General features: G+C 41.8%; 1 protein-coding gene across 1 annotated transcript; it reads left to right on the top strand.

Moving 5' to 3' along the window:
- Nucleotides 1–8: 8 nt before the first annotated feature.
- pparg (peroxisome proliferator-activated receptor gamma) lies at nucleotides 9–9112 on the top strand. The gene is made up of 8 exons (XM_084464154.1): nucleotides 9–190; nucleotides 338–507; nucleotides 2729–2867; nucleotides 4426–4625; nucleotides 6398–6512; nucleotides 7136–7344; nucleotides 7806–8049; nucleotides 8633–9112. The coding sequence occupies exons 1-8, from the start codon at nucleotides 160–162 to the stop codon at nucleotides 8878–8880; spliced, it is 1356 nt and encodes a 451-aa protein (XP_084320280.1). The 5' UTR covers nucleotides 9–159; the 3' UTR covers nucleotides 8881–9112.
- The last annotated feature ends 5619 nt before the right edge of the window (nucleotides 9113–14731 follow it).

Raw genomic sequence — 14731 nt, 5'->3', positions numbered from 1 at the left:
CCCTTCCGTGGGGTCGTCTGGCCGAATCCGACGGGCTAGCCTGTCCTGTGGTTCCCCCATTCGGGGAGGGCAGGGGAGGGGAGGGGAGGCCGGAGCCCCAGTCCTTGTCCGTCCACCTCGGTGCACATCAAGCGCCGTGACGGGCGCGTGATGTGAGCCATGACCCTCATGATGCTCAACGTGCGACACGGTGAGCGACGAGGACAGGAACACAAGGCCGTGGAACTCAGGCCTCCCCCACACGACGGGACATACGAGTGTGAGTACGAGTGATGGGAGGCATGACCGTAGGAGGACCAACTGTGGATCTTTCCCCCCCCCCCTCCCTCTCTGTCAGGTTCCATCAAGCTTGAGCCGGGTTCCCCTTCGCAGTATTCAGAGAGCCCCTCCTACCCCAGGGCGCTGGACGACGCGCCGTCCCCCGCCACGCTGAACATCGAGTGCCGCGTCTGCGGGGACAAGGCCTCAGGGTTCCACTACGGCGTCCACGCCTGCGAGGGCTGCAAGGTACGGCGTCTTTCCAAAAAAAAAAAATGTTTTAACTCGTCTTCACTCACTGAGAAGAAGCTGGAGATGGGTTTGTGGTGTGCGCCAACAAATCCGTAAGTGTCTCTTTTCAGATGTGATCACAGAACGTATAGTGTAAACGTCAGTATTTAGAGACACAAATATTTGTATTCTTTCTAAAAAAAACATTGTTGAAACAATTCATAGTAGTGACTTCATTATTCACAAATAACCATGTGTATTGCGGTATTCTGCCATAGAAACACATTTCTTTCTTAGGCAAGGCAAGGCAAGGCAACTTTATTTATATAGCACCTTTCATACACAAGGCAGACTCAAAGTGCTTCACACACAAACATTGTCACACAACAAAAGAAAACAATAGTTAAGTAAAAAGTAAAATAGATAGAAAATAAAGGCAAAGTTTAAAAAAAAAACATTTTAGAAAGGCAGAGTTAAAAGAAATGCATTTTAGAAAGTGAGAAAATAAAGGCAAAGTTACTAATAAAATAAAATAATAAATAAATAAATAAAATAGAAGCATTGTAGATTTAAGATTTAGCAGAAAGCTAAAGCTTAGCTCATTTTTGTTTTAGTGTGTTTATTCACTTGTAAGTCTATGACCGGAACGTACTACGGTTTACTCATCTGAGCGCCACGTTCGGGGAACACTTACTTTTATTTTCATCTTTCATCTTTTTAAAAACTGAACTCTTTTTAAATGTATGTGTCTATCACTTTAACCTCAAAGCTAGCTATGTTTTCCGTGCAGCTCAGTTTCGGTTCTGTGACAAGGTGTTTGATGTAATAATGAAGATGTGGGCTTTTCTCTAGAATGGTTCACCAATGTGTCTGAAAAAATGGTTTTGACAATGATGAAAGGGGCTTTTAGGGGTTTTCAAACACACAACACAGCTTGTAGACTTCAAGTTAGATCAAAACACTGTTAGAAATATTGTACTTTTCACCACATTTTCAAGATTTCTTCCAAAGAAAGGGTTCTCCATTTACCCCTACATATTGTGTACAAGAACTGTGCATAACTCCCTTCCCTAATAATAATTTAAGTGTGATCAAATCTAAGCCTTTTGCTGTGGTTATGGCAGTGTACTAAGGCTGCAGTGTCATTCAACTGTGACCACAGTGGCGCAAACAAATCAACCACATTACAATAAAGGATGAATGCACATAAATCCTTTAGGATACTGGGGTTGAATTAAAAAATATAATTCTGAAAGGTTTCACAAGCAGCTTACTTAACCGAGTTGCATTGATTGTCTTCATTATATATCTGCGTCGCAAAGCCACCGTGGCGATCTACGCCGGCTCTTGAATCAAAGGACCTGCCTCCCTGACACACAGTGACATATTTGGAGGGTGTTGTGTTGTTGTTGGTGTTGTGCGTCTATAGGTCACAATATGGCAGGATGCCAAACATGGGCCGGGCCCCAACACAACATTTTTCCCTGAGAGTGTCCCCAGAGTTGCGCTTGTCAAAGCTGTCAAAGCTGTCAGGCCAGAGGCTCGCCCTTTTTTCTGTTTGTTGTTGTTCGATCGTATTTCAGGGCCTGTGCGACACTGGCGTGTGCGTGTATTACATATATGGTTTCCTGATTGATGGTTAGGAGCCAAGCGCTCCTCATTGTTCTGACAGGGTCTCCGGGGAGACGTGCCGTGGTCGATGTGGGGGTCAGCCAGCACATTATTGTCTCACAACACAAAACATTCTTCAGAGAGGTGGAGTCTACTTGACCCTTTTTTTTTGCTTCCCTCGTTTTAAAATAACCTATGACTAAAAAAGAAAAGAAAAAAAAGGGAAAAAAATGATGAATAGCGAGGACGTTCACACCAACTCCCACATGTGAGATGTGTGGGGGGGATGTTTCCGGAAGAGTCACGCCCACGTTGTTTCAGTTAGACAATTTTGACAACTCCAAAAGTGATCGGTGAAACAAGCTGGCAAGTAATCAATGAAAAGTATTACTTGTGTAATTATCTGGAATAGAGAAAAGCAACTACATTCAGGATTAACATTCCTGAAGCAATAACCAACAAATGTTTGGTAGTTGTACTGTAAAACCACTAAAGCCATGAATCGATAATGAGAATTTTAATCAATACATTTCCGTGTCGGTTGGTATTCGTAGCAATTCTTAGCATCTGTTACTATGAACAAACTGTTTTTTAACAACTTTGAATATTTTCCCATTACTTTCCACAGGGTTTTTTCAGAAGAACGATTCGGTTAAAGCTTGTTTACGACCACTGTAATCTCCGGTGTCGCATCCACAAAAAGTCTCGCAACAAGTGCCAATACTGCCGCTTTCAGAAGTGCCTCATGGTCGGCATGTCCCACAACGGTAAGACCAGACCGCACTCTCACACTCTTCACTTGGCTAGGAAGGCTCTCTCTCTCTGAGAAGCGTGAGCAGATTAGAGAGCAATCTATTTAATAGGCTTGTGTACAGTATTAGGAGGGTTCTGTTACTCAACTCGCTCAAGATAGAGGATTAAACTGACCTGGACTGAACCACACTTTCCCTGTGTGTACTCACGTACATGCCTGTGCCTGTGCACCTGTGTGTGTGTGTGTGTGTGTGTGTGTGTGTGTGTGTGTGTGTGTGTGTGTGTGTGTGTGTGTGTGTGTGTGTGTGTGTGTGAGCAATGCTTGTGAGTGTGTACATGGCTGTCCGTGTGCTTGCACGTGTGTGTGCATTACATCCCCCTTGTGCTTGTCCTCGTTTAAACTCCACATTTTCCATTAACTGTTGGCTATTGCTTCACTCCCCCTGTCGCATGTGGCGTGCCATCATCGCAGTATGAGGTAACGCACTGCACGGTTTTTGCGTGGGTCAGGATTGCGTTGTCATCAATGATTGACACATGAATGAGTGCCCTGGGTTCCGTCTATGCTGCTACGACTTGCCGTGTCATTGCCGTTGGCAGCACGCCCAGTGCCACCCCTAGGTAAACTCCCTGAAGCCGGCTGGAGGGTGTGCTCTATCAGGCCAGTCGCCGATGGAGTTACAGATCTTTTCGTGCAAGCTTAGCAGGTTCCCCCGAGCGGCGTTACCTGGATGGCATGTTTTGATCTAGTTTGGGCCCATCCCCCTGAGATGCCATCTGATAGTTGGCACGTACCTAACCCTATGTTCTTAGAAGGCATTTTTGTCGCCCTCAAAAGGTGGTTGTTTTTTACCCTGGGAATCTTAGAGAACATTTCTTAATTTGATTGATTAAAAAAATAATAATAATTAATTAGAATAAAATAATAATAATATTATTAATAATTCAAGTTTTACAGCACCTTTGATCAGGACTCAAGGTGCTTTAATATAACTAGCATTACCATAATGTTCTATGATATTTAATGCAAAAACAAGAAAACAAAACAATGCTACAGTGAAAATCATTATGGTCATAATGTTGAGTTTACTGACTTCAGTCAATACAGACAGTAAATAATTAAATACTTCAAATATTCAATGTGAATGTTTCGGCAGTGGTTTCCCTTCAAAGTAAACGTTTAAGCCGTTCTTACTTTCCAAAAATCGTCCCGCGAATGAGCAACAGAAGAAGAGCGAGATGTGTACGTGTAGAGCGTGTAGAACGTGCACCACTGTCTCTACGTGGGTGTGTGGTTGAGGGGGCAGCAGTGAGGTTTGTGCTGGTGCATGCCACCATTCTGTATTTCCCTGCGGGGGTATTTACATGTCTGCGTCTGTGTCTGTGTCTGTGTCTGTGTCTGTGTCCACGTCTGTATTTGCATGTCTGTGTCTGTGTCTGTGTCTGTGTCTGTGTCCGTGTCTGTGTCCACGTCTGTATCTGCATGTCTGTGTCTGTGTCTGTGTCTGTGTCTGTGTCCGTGTCTGTGTCCACGTCTGTATCTGCATGTCTGTGTGCCCCGTCCCTCCCCAGCCATCCGCTTCGGCCGCATGCCCCAGGCGGAGAAGGAGAAGCTGCTGGCCGAGTTCTCCTCGGACCTGGACCACGTGCATCCAGAGGCGGCCGACCTGCGGGCGCTGTCCCGCCTCCTCTACGACTCCTACATCAAGCACTTCCCCCTCACCAAGGCCAAGGCCCGGGCCATCCTGTCTGGGAAGACCGGGGACAGCTCGGTAAGGACCCCCCCCCCGCTGCCTCATCCTCTCACTGCGTGTAAGGCTGGCTCCTCAGACGTCTGGTCGTCGGCCCCCTGGTATCCGTTTGGGGAGAACGCTGAGCGGTTAACCACGACAATACACACAACGACACACTGACTAGGTTGGCCTTGGTTCTTTAAAAGAAAAGAACACACGCGCCCCCTTATTGCTTATTACTGGTTGAAAGTTTGACAAATGGGGGCGATGCTTTGCGGCTTTGTGTTTATTTATTTATGTATTATCGCAGGAGAAATATGACAAAGTGTGACAGATATTCAGGTACTTTATATGATGTGGTTTATAAACTACTGGATTTTGGACACACTTTTATCTAATTATTAATAAGTACTTCATTACTGATAACGATAATAATGAGATCAGACAAACCCCATTAGTTCATATAATATTGTGTTAATGTTGCTCATATCTGAGCGCATCCCTAAATGCTATTTAGTCAATTTTTCAGCAGAACTCTTACCCGTCAAGGCCAGTTCATGTCTTCGATGGCATATTATGACTGGTCTTTGCGATAGCAGCACGAGTATGGACAATTTACTAAATCCCAGAAAACATCCCAGTGCCCAAACAATGCTCTTATTATAAGCAATCACCAACTTTGGTTTGTACAATAAAAAATTTTTTAAAATTCTTACATCCTACATTAAATGTGAACAAAAAAACAAATGGAGATTCAAATTAGTTCTTCGGTACTTTGGGATTGAGACACATTTTATAAAAACAAATTGATAAGTAAGATCAATGCAATGCTATACCAATTAATGACCTGGTGTGGAAACAGGGCAGCCCTGATGAGGACGCTGAGAAATGGAGAAAGGAGGAGAAATGGTTTACTTGCTCCGATAAATGTATAACTTTAAAAGGCACAGTGTGGCAGTAGAAGAACGTTCTCACCGCTTCTCTAGAATCAGGGGAGGGCAGGTTGATGCTCAGTATCACGCCAATGATTCCCCCTGTTAACATGCCGTTGAGCAAGACACCAGTCTACCACTCACTGAATAGGCTTCTTATTTTTATGGTTATTTGGTCTGTGTCCATTGGATTGGGGCAAGGCATCGGCAAAATAATTGTGCTTTGGCACATGAAACGCTGTGTAAAATAGTAAACATTAAAGACCTCTTATCTCTCGGGCTGTGTATGCTTTAGAGTACTAGTGCAGAGGCAGAATAGGTGTGGTGCAATTCAAACAAAGATTGTGGTGTGTGTGTGTGAGCTTTCCACGCTTGAAGGTCTAAACACCAGCAACAATCGCCTCCGTTCACAGTCAAGATGGCAGCACCACAACCTTGTGGTCTAAGAGACCTCTTATAAATGTGCACATTGCAGCTCGGTGCTGCAACTAGAGACTTGGCGGTTGTCTGTGCATTTCCTTTGCTATTTTTCGCTATTGTTTCTCTGTGTCCAAAATAAAATCACAACTGCATTATATAAATCTCTTCAGTGCATGCGTGGATGGGGTAATATTTCATGGTTTAGGCCCCAGTGTGTTAGTTCCTGCCAGTGTATTTCCAAATCGTGAGCTTGGCTTTGGTAAGCCTGATCAATTTACTGCATAAGAAATATTATGTACGTGTGTTTGAGGGCCATTGCTACATTTGACTTTGCTTCATGATTTAAAAATATATATACATATACCTCATACTTATGCCCTTTTTATAATTCATCACCATTTCTTTCTCTTTCTCCTGAAACTTTCTTGAATTCCACTACTTCTTCTGCCACCACCACAGCCGTTTATTATCCACGACATGAAGTCTCTGATGGATGGAGAGCAGTTGATCAACTGCAAACCGATTCCCGGACGAGACCAGCATCCGTCTCCGGCTGTCCTGGCTGACAACTATGGTCAGTGGCAGCCCTTGATCTTTTTTATTACACATTATAGATTTATTTTGAGACTTTTGGTAAAGGACGTCTTCATGAGTTATAATTAGTGAGTGCTGAATGGTTGGAATTTTTCAAGTTCAGTCACCTGATGAATTAATCAATTAAATATAAATTGATCAAACAGTACAGCTTGATTCATGTCATTTTATGTTTGTTTTTTTCATTTTGTTTTTATCAAGTGTCTTATTCTTATTCTTATTATTATCATTATATATTTAATACTTGATCCTGATTAATTAATTAGGGCATTCAGCGGTCTGTTATTTCTGCGCATCATTACACTTCTATGAATAACAGACCGTTGCAATGAACGCTATTTCCAACCGTAGAATCAAATGGACAATAATTTTTGGCGGAAGCAAAACAATCTTTTTAAAATCAATAAAACTGTTTCTTTGGTATTCTTAAATAACAACAGGACAAAATCAACGGTCAAATAGCACATTGGCCAGACGTTTCCTTTATATATATATACGTTATATACGTACCTTTTATACGTTATATTTCCATGAGCTCCAGTAATGTCAATGTCAATATAAACCAAACGGTATTCTAAAGTACCCTTGACCGCCCTGATGCAGGGGTCATGGCAGGCCACCCGGGGCCAGGGTACGGGGGCCCTGGGGGCCAGTCCCCGGGGCCCATGGGGCTCAGTCACCAGGGGCGGACGGAGGGCCTGGAGCTGCGCTTCTTCTACTCCTGCCAGTCCCGCTCGGCCGAGGCCGTGAGGGAGGTGACGGAGTTCGCCAAGAGCATCCCCGGCTTTGTAGATCTGGATCTCAACGACCAGGTAGCAACCCGGGGTCTGCAGAGTCATGAATACATGAATTCATGTTTTTATGTTCAGAAATATTCAATATTCAGACACTCTGTATTGTTGTTTACAGTGTGGTGTTACCTGATTGTCTTTTTTCCACAAGCTGACATCAAATTCAATATAATTTTGCAGACAGTCTTATCCAAAGTGTCAATCAATCAATGGGACTGGAAATGAAAAGATCCAACACTATATTGGTGTCCAGAAAGCCTAGTGCTGAACGACCAATGTAAAAAAAACAAAACAACAACAACCGGACAGATTGCAAAGATTTCGATTGGCTCCAAATGAACGTCTGCCCTGACCTAAACTGGAAGTCTTATCCCCAGCAAATGATCACATCCTCACCATCGTCATCATCAACATCATCGTCACCAAAACCCATCCCTCACCTCTACTCCCCCCGCCCCCCCCCCCCACCCCCCACCATGCAGGTGACGTTGCTGAAGTACGGCGTGATCGAGGTGCTGACCCTCAGGATGGCTCCCCTGATGAACAAGGACGGCACGCTGATCTCCTACGGCCAGATCTTCATGACGCGGGAGTTCCTCAAGAGCCTACGCAAGCCCTTCAGCCAGATGCTGGAGCCCAAGTTTGAGTTCTCCGTCAAGTTCAACACCCTGGAGCTGGACGACAGCGACCTGGCGCTGTTCCTGGCCGTGGTCATCCTCAGCGGCGGTGGGTGGCTCTCTGTTTCTCCCCCCCAGCTCTCTGTTGTTCCTGATGAAGATGTGCTGTGTTGTAAATGGACAGAAGTTATATAAAAGGCTTTTCACGCCCGCCGCCACGATAAAAAATACGCCTTGCAGTCACTCCCTCACGTTCGCCCGTTCAAACACATTCGTCCTCCTACGCCGGTGACAACCATGCACGGCGACAGCCAGCCAGGCGAAAGCAGTGAGGGTTTGGTGTCGTTGTGCAGAGACACCTCGACACCATCGCTAGAAGGAACTGTCGGCGAACCGGCGACCTTTCGATTGTCAGACAACCAGCTCGGCACGTCCTGTCTTCAGACTGTTGATCATGAATCATGAATCCTCAGCAAGTCATAAAGTCAGTAACAGATGCTTTAACCCCAACGCCCCTACAGTGAATCAGTAGGAAGCCCAGTGGAGGTCGGGCCTCTTTGACTCTCCCCCTGACTTACCCAACTAACACCCTGATGTCACCCAACCCCACGCGCTGCCTGGTAATCCCAACGCACACACACGGGGTGCCGTGTGTGTCCTAACGTCCGCCCACCTCCCTTGCCTCCCTGCAGACCGGCCGGGCCTGCTGAACGTGCGGCCCATCGAGCGGCTCCAGGAGACGGTGCTCCACTCCCTGGAGCTCCACCTGAAGGTCAACCACCCGGACTCCATGCAGCTGTTTGCCAAGCTGCTGCAGAAGATGACGGACCTGCGGCAGATCGTGACCGACCACGTGCACCTCATCCAGCTGCTGGACAAGACCGAGGTGGACATGTGCTTACACCCGCTGCTGCAGGAGATCATGAAGGACTTGTATTAGAGAGGGCGGGTGATCGTGTGTGTGTGTGTGTGTGTGTGTGTGTGTGTGTGTGTGGGTCTGGGTGTAGGTGTGTGCTTGTGTGTGTGTGCTGCTTCTGTGTGGTATGTTGGGGTTCCTCGAAACCTAGGCAAGGGTTTTATAGAAATAGAAATGACTGGGTATTGGTTTGCATGAAGATATAACTTTTCTAACGAGTATGATGTTGACAGAATGACCAATTCATATTTTGTACATTCTCGGAAGAGATGTATAATAGTACATTTACACGGAACAGGGTTTCAGCAACTGTCAAGTGCCTTTCAGTAATTTGGGTATCTTTTTTTATTTCTATGTGTAAGCTTTCTAAATAACAAAATGATGGGCTGTGGGTCAAGATTCAAGAATTATTGATATTTTCCACCAACATTATTTAAGATTTGTTGATCTTCTTAAGGAAATTAAAATACAATGGCAACTCTCTATTGAGTAACAAATTCACATTTCATCATTGATATTGAAAACCCTCAATACTTTCTCCTTACACTTTTCTGTAATGTAAACCGATCATTTCTGGCTTTACTTCACGTCATATATATATATATATATAAATATATATAGATATATAGATATATATTGATATATATTGATATTTATATATTGATATATCACAACAGGCTAATTCGTACAGGGAGAAATATATTTGGTTTGATGAGTTGATTTACCACATTTTCTGTGTCATGGCACACTGAAGGAACCTTTGTATGTGTATGTTTACTAATGTGCACAGAATGAATTGCCTTTATGTGCCGATCAGACAGACATAGAACGCATGAGAAAGGGAGAGAGAGAGAGAGAGAGAGAGGAAGTATAGATGTATCAACAATATTGTGCAAAGTCATAACTACTGCTCAGTTTAATAAACATGACAAGTCAAGTATAACTATTACCGACTGTGCCAAGTAAGAACTTTGAAGCCTCACTCTATTCAAATAAATGTTTTTGATTGCTAAATGCAGTGTCTTTCAAAAGGCAGAAAGAAATATATCACTGTGAATATTGCATGCATCTTTGTCATTTATGTTTTTAGTGTTTTTACACAATAATAGGCAGCAACATGGAAATTGTTTTCATATGTAACATGTGTTTTTATGTTCATTAATTTGGCCATTTTCTTCACAATTTGTGAGCTGTTGTGTTTTCTGTCTTCATTGACTGAATTGGATTTATGTAACAAATGACCAACACTTATGGTATATGTATGTTATGTACGGTTTGATTCGTATTCTACAAATTGCAGACGTCCGTCCGTATGTGTCAAATACATAAACATATCTCTTGTGTACATATTCAATTATTATAAAACCTTGTATTGATTGAGGTTCAGAATGTCAGAAATTATGTTATATATTTTTAAAGCAATGATTTTCTAAAGGGTCAAATTTACGGTTGTTCTCTGGAGTTTAAACAAAGTAATTTGATCATATAGGGGACACAGAGTTTGTAAATAAACTATTTTATAAATATTTGTTTGCTTTATTCCAAATAACTCCCTTTGTTATTACTTATAGAAAAGTGATTATATCAGAATTAAATATATATTTGCAATAATATTTCCTGTTGTAATTTCTGAGAACAAAGCTGGCGGTTAACTATGGAAAAACTAAAAGACAACATACTAGAATAGGAAAAAGAAGCCCTAACCTATAAATAAGCCTCTGATGATGATGATTACATCCATTCTGTATGTTGTGTCCGCGCCTCGCTCAGTTATCATCGGCTCCCTGCTGACCAACATCCAGCCAAGATTCTTAAACCGTGCCAAACAGCCCTTGGAAGAAAATGTCAGTGGTCAGACCCAATTCCAAAGATAGCATTCTGAATCTACACAAGGAAGTCCAATTCATCATGAAGCCATACAGCTTCTTTTTGTCATCAACTTTGTTTGGACATCAAGCAGAATCTTACTCCCAGTGTGGGGGGGTGTGTGTGTGTGTGTGTGTGTGTGTGTGTGTGTGTGTGTGTGTGTGTGTGTGTTTGTGGTGTGTTTGGTTTTGTTTTGTGTACTCAGAAGTTAGAGTGACCCACCAGTTTGAGCGAGTAGTATGTAGCTCCGTGTCTGAGTGGAGTTCACTGTGCTGCTTTCTTTGGTGGTTATAGAAATTGTATTTGTTCAACATGTAATGGTGTTTTAGATGAAGGAGGTGGAATTTAAAGCTATTTGTAACTGTTCCTTTGAAATTAGATATGCTGATATGTAGTACTATAAATAGTGTAAGAGTACAATTACTACAGAATTGTTAATAGATATATAAATTGGATAACTTGAGTTAATTCATTCAGTTTTATTTATTATAGATAAACTAACGCCTTAAGATTATCATTTTCAAAATGACAAAATCAATGGCTTGCAATGTAAACACATTATTTCTGTAAACCCATCTTGAATTACATTTGATTGTTTTGGGATAAATCCCAAAATAAAAAAAAAAATAAAAAAAAAATTAAAAACCCTTAAAATAACCATAGGTCAAAGCCAGGTCAAATAAGAATCATATCCAATTTATCAACAGTGTCATTCAGTTACCTAAACCTGAACTTGCACTTTCCTACCACCCACCATGATCCCTGAGATACGTCAACAGTTTGGTTGCACGGGATCCCTTAAACCGATGAATGCGTTGCATCACATTACTTTTGTCAAGTGCGTTTCTCCTTTGTGACGCACAGTTCCACATGGCTGCTCACTGATGATGAATGGAAAGTAGTTGTGATGTCGTGGTTGTAAGGAGAACTGGCTTGGTGGGTAAGACATCACATGGGTAATGGGGAACAGTGGCCTCTTACCACACGCCTCTTATTCTCTGCCTTATTCTCACATACATTTTACCGCTTGCATTTACAAATACGTGCTAATTTACAATGAGTGCACAACAATAATTAGTGTGTGTGTGTGTATGTGTGTGTGTGTGTGTGTGTGTGTGTGTGTGTGTGTGTGTGTGTGTGTGTGTGTGTGTGTGTGTGTGTGTGTGTGTGTGTGTGTGTGTGTGTTTGTGTGGGTGGGTGTAAGCGCATGTGGGAGTCCGCGTGTGTGTCCAAACGTAATGAGTGGGGTTTTATAGAAAACAATACAATTCCAGGAAAAAATGTTGATGTTCATAAATACCATATTATTCATTGTCTAAATGTACCAGGACCAGAGAGAAATCGTTTTTGTTTCTCGCTCTGAAGAAAAAACAGATGTTCTCTCTTCATCAATTGATTGTGAAAGCATTACTGTTTTTGTTCAACCGGGTCAGGTATCTGCTTGCTTTTGTTATGGTCTCTGTGACACATTCCAATTATTTAAAAAAGTGTAGATCATACATGCAAATAACAAGATGGAGCCAACAACAACCAATCCTTCCATTCAGGCAGAGGACGATGTTTAGAGAGGGAGCCTATGTTGATTCTTGAGGAAAACTATTGGGAGATTACTCCAGAGACCCCCTGTCTCCTCCCAGGCAAGTAGCTTCATCAGAGGAGGGGAGTGTCAACTCTGAACTGATAACATTGATTCTTGTCAGTGAAGGCAAAACGGAGCCATTCGCACGCATCATTTCGTTAAATAAAATAGCATGAAGAAGACCATCTCTTTAAAAGGGAAGTGTGAGAAGTGCTGAACAATCTTGATTGAGAACATGGGAATGAGAGATTAAGTGTTACAGGTTTAAATACAAATTTTAAAGAGGTGCGGTGTGATTACATTGACAGACATTTAGTTGGAAAATAGGTCTCTGCAATTAAACCACCCACGTCGTGACAACCACATGCAGTCCAACTTTTTAAAGGGCTTACATTTTCTGCTGAGTCATCGCCTTGCGGGGGAGAGTGATACCAAAGTCCTCTCTGTAGTCTATGGCGTGATATTACAAAACCATAGAAGAATGGATTAAGATCTGAAGACTGACAATAGAAAGCATTTCAAATAGGCAGTGTGCTTTTTAGATGTGTTACATCTAAAAAGCACTTCTTCTCAAATCCTACCAACAACATTGTGTTCATAAAATGAAACATCATTGTACATCTGATGACCCACAATTGATCTCAGATGATTAAAACATTTTTTTTTTAAACATAGAGCAACACAGAGGTTTAATGAACCTTGTCCACATAAAGCGGATATGATACACACAGCGGATTCTAGAACAGCCAAAGGTAACCAGGTCATTTCAGTACATTTATTTTCTATAAATTTCACTATAAATAATAGGTTAAATATGGTTAAACCTGCTTATCTCTCAAAGGAATTCACTTCAATCCAACTAAAATAAGTTAGAAAGGACACTAAAATGACACTGGATTAACAATACCATTAAAGCAATTGGGTTACGTAGGCCTATATAGGCTACTATATGGTGGCCTATGTGTATTTATACAGTCATTTGATGCGATTATTTTTGAATAAGTGAACAACTGCAGTTAACAACTGAGTTGCAAATCCCATATAGGCTATAAACACTCGCTTGATTGGTTTTCACTGTGTGCAATAATGAATAATGAGTACTTTCAACAGAGTAGCCTACTGCGTAGTGTATTTATTTAAATAATTAAAAACAGTCCATCTTATAACAATGGTATAAGACAACGTTTTTAAGACACTGGTGGTGACACAATGTTTTACTGATACTAACAACACCACAACGTAAGAGTTGTTGGCTGTTGTGATGTGACACCCCCTGGGGGTAAAAGATGGAATAGAATAAAGATGACTGAAGTACATCATTGCTCGCCCTTAATAGAGCATATTGCATGGTTACCTTAGCCGTCTTTATTCAATCTCACCATCATTCATTCACCATCATTCACAGCCATATTTATAGGCATCAATTACTCATAATTATTGTAGCTACAGATGTCCGATATTGTTAAAGGAGGAAATATCTGCAGTACAATAGTTACATGGGTTTAAAATGTAACTCTCAAGTCTGCATTTTGAGCCGTACTCCGGTTCCATTATAAGCCCGTAATCTTGCAGCACTATAGCACCACGCCTAGCCACAAACCAATTTAAAGAACACAAAGGAATAAAAAGTCTACATGCATTCTTTCAGATGTTTAGGACAGGGGGAGTCTGTCAATCTGCCAATCCTAATAGTACAGTAGTCAGGAGTGTGAGGGGGCCAAGTCAGTGAGGTTTTAACAGTAAAATGACTTGAAAATTGGACATTAAAACTAAAAGTGACTTTTAAAGTGATTACAATGTTGTCATTTGCAAAAGCTTTTTGGATAATAATGTGTGAGAGTGGAAATCTGAGTGTGATATAAGCTGTATTCCCTTGTAGCTATTGCATGTTAGAAGCTTTCATTTTTTGTATAATAATTGAATAATGCAGACGGGTCTAAATGATAATAAATAGTTGAGAAATATCTCTTGCTGCAACATGACTCGGGCAGATAATCAACTACTCCGTACAGATGACTCCTTCATACAGTGTATATATATTTTTAAATTTCAGATGTGTTCTTATTAACGGTTGGTAGTGTTTTTCTTGGATTTTTTTTTTAATCAGTTAGTGCATTATTCCCAAATTATATTCCTCTAACCTGATTGTCAGGTTTAAAAAATGTTGGTGTATAATTATTTTGGCCCTTGTTTTCAGTAAGTAGTTCAGTAGTTTTCAGTAGTTGCAGTAAGTTGATCTTTCACTTGGGAAATTGACTGTCAACATAGAATTGATAGGCCCACAACATTTTCTAATTTACGTTGAGAAGATATTGCTGGAGGCAAACGCACGGTGGTGCTAATGTGTGGAGTTATTTCCACAACTCGACAACGGAGAACAAGAGTTGCATCTGCGCAGCCTCAGTAAGGGTTGTTATGAAGTAGCGGGAA

The sequence above is a fragment of the Micromesistius poutassou genome, assembly GCF_964030765.1.
Source record: "Micromesistius poutassou genome assembly, chromosome: 2".
Classification (NCBI taxonomy): domain Eukaryota; kingdom Metazoa; phylum Chordata; class Actinopteri; order Gadiformes; family Gadidae; genus Micromesistius; species Micromesistius poutassou.
The sequence above is the reverse complement of the archived record's forward strand: the minus strand, read 5'-3'. Positions and strand labels throughout refer to the sequence as shown.

Coding starts and splice junctions, on each gene's coding strand:
- pparg (XM_084464154.1), top strand. CDS start 160: ATGACCCTCATGATGCTCAACGTGCGACACG. Junction 6,513..7,135: donor TGTCCTGGCTGACAACTATG/GTCAGTGGCAGC, acceptor GCCCTGATGCAG/GGGTCATGGCAGGCCACCCG. Junction 7,345..7,805: donor ATCTGGATCTCAACGACCAG/GTAGCAACCCGG, acceptor CCCACCATGCAG/GTGACGTTGCTGAAGTACGG.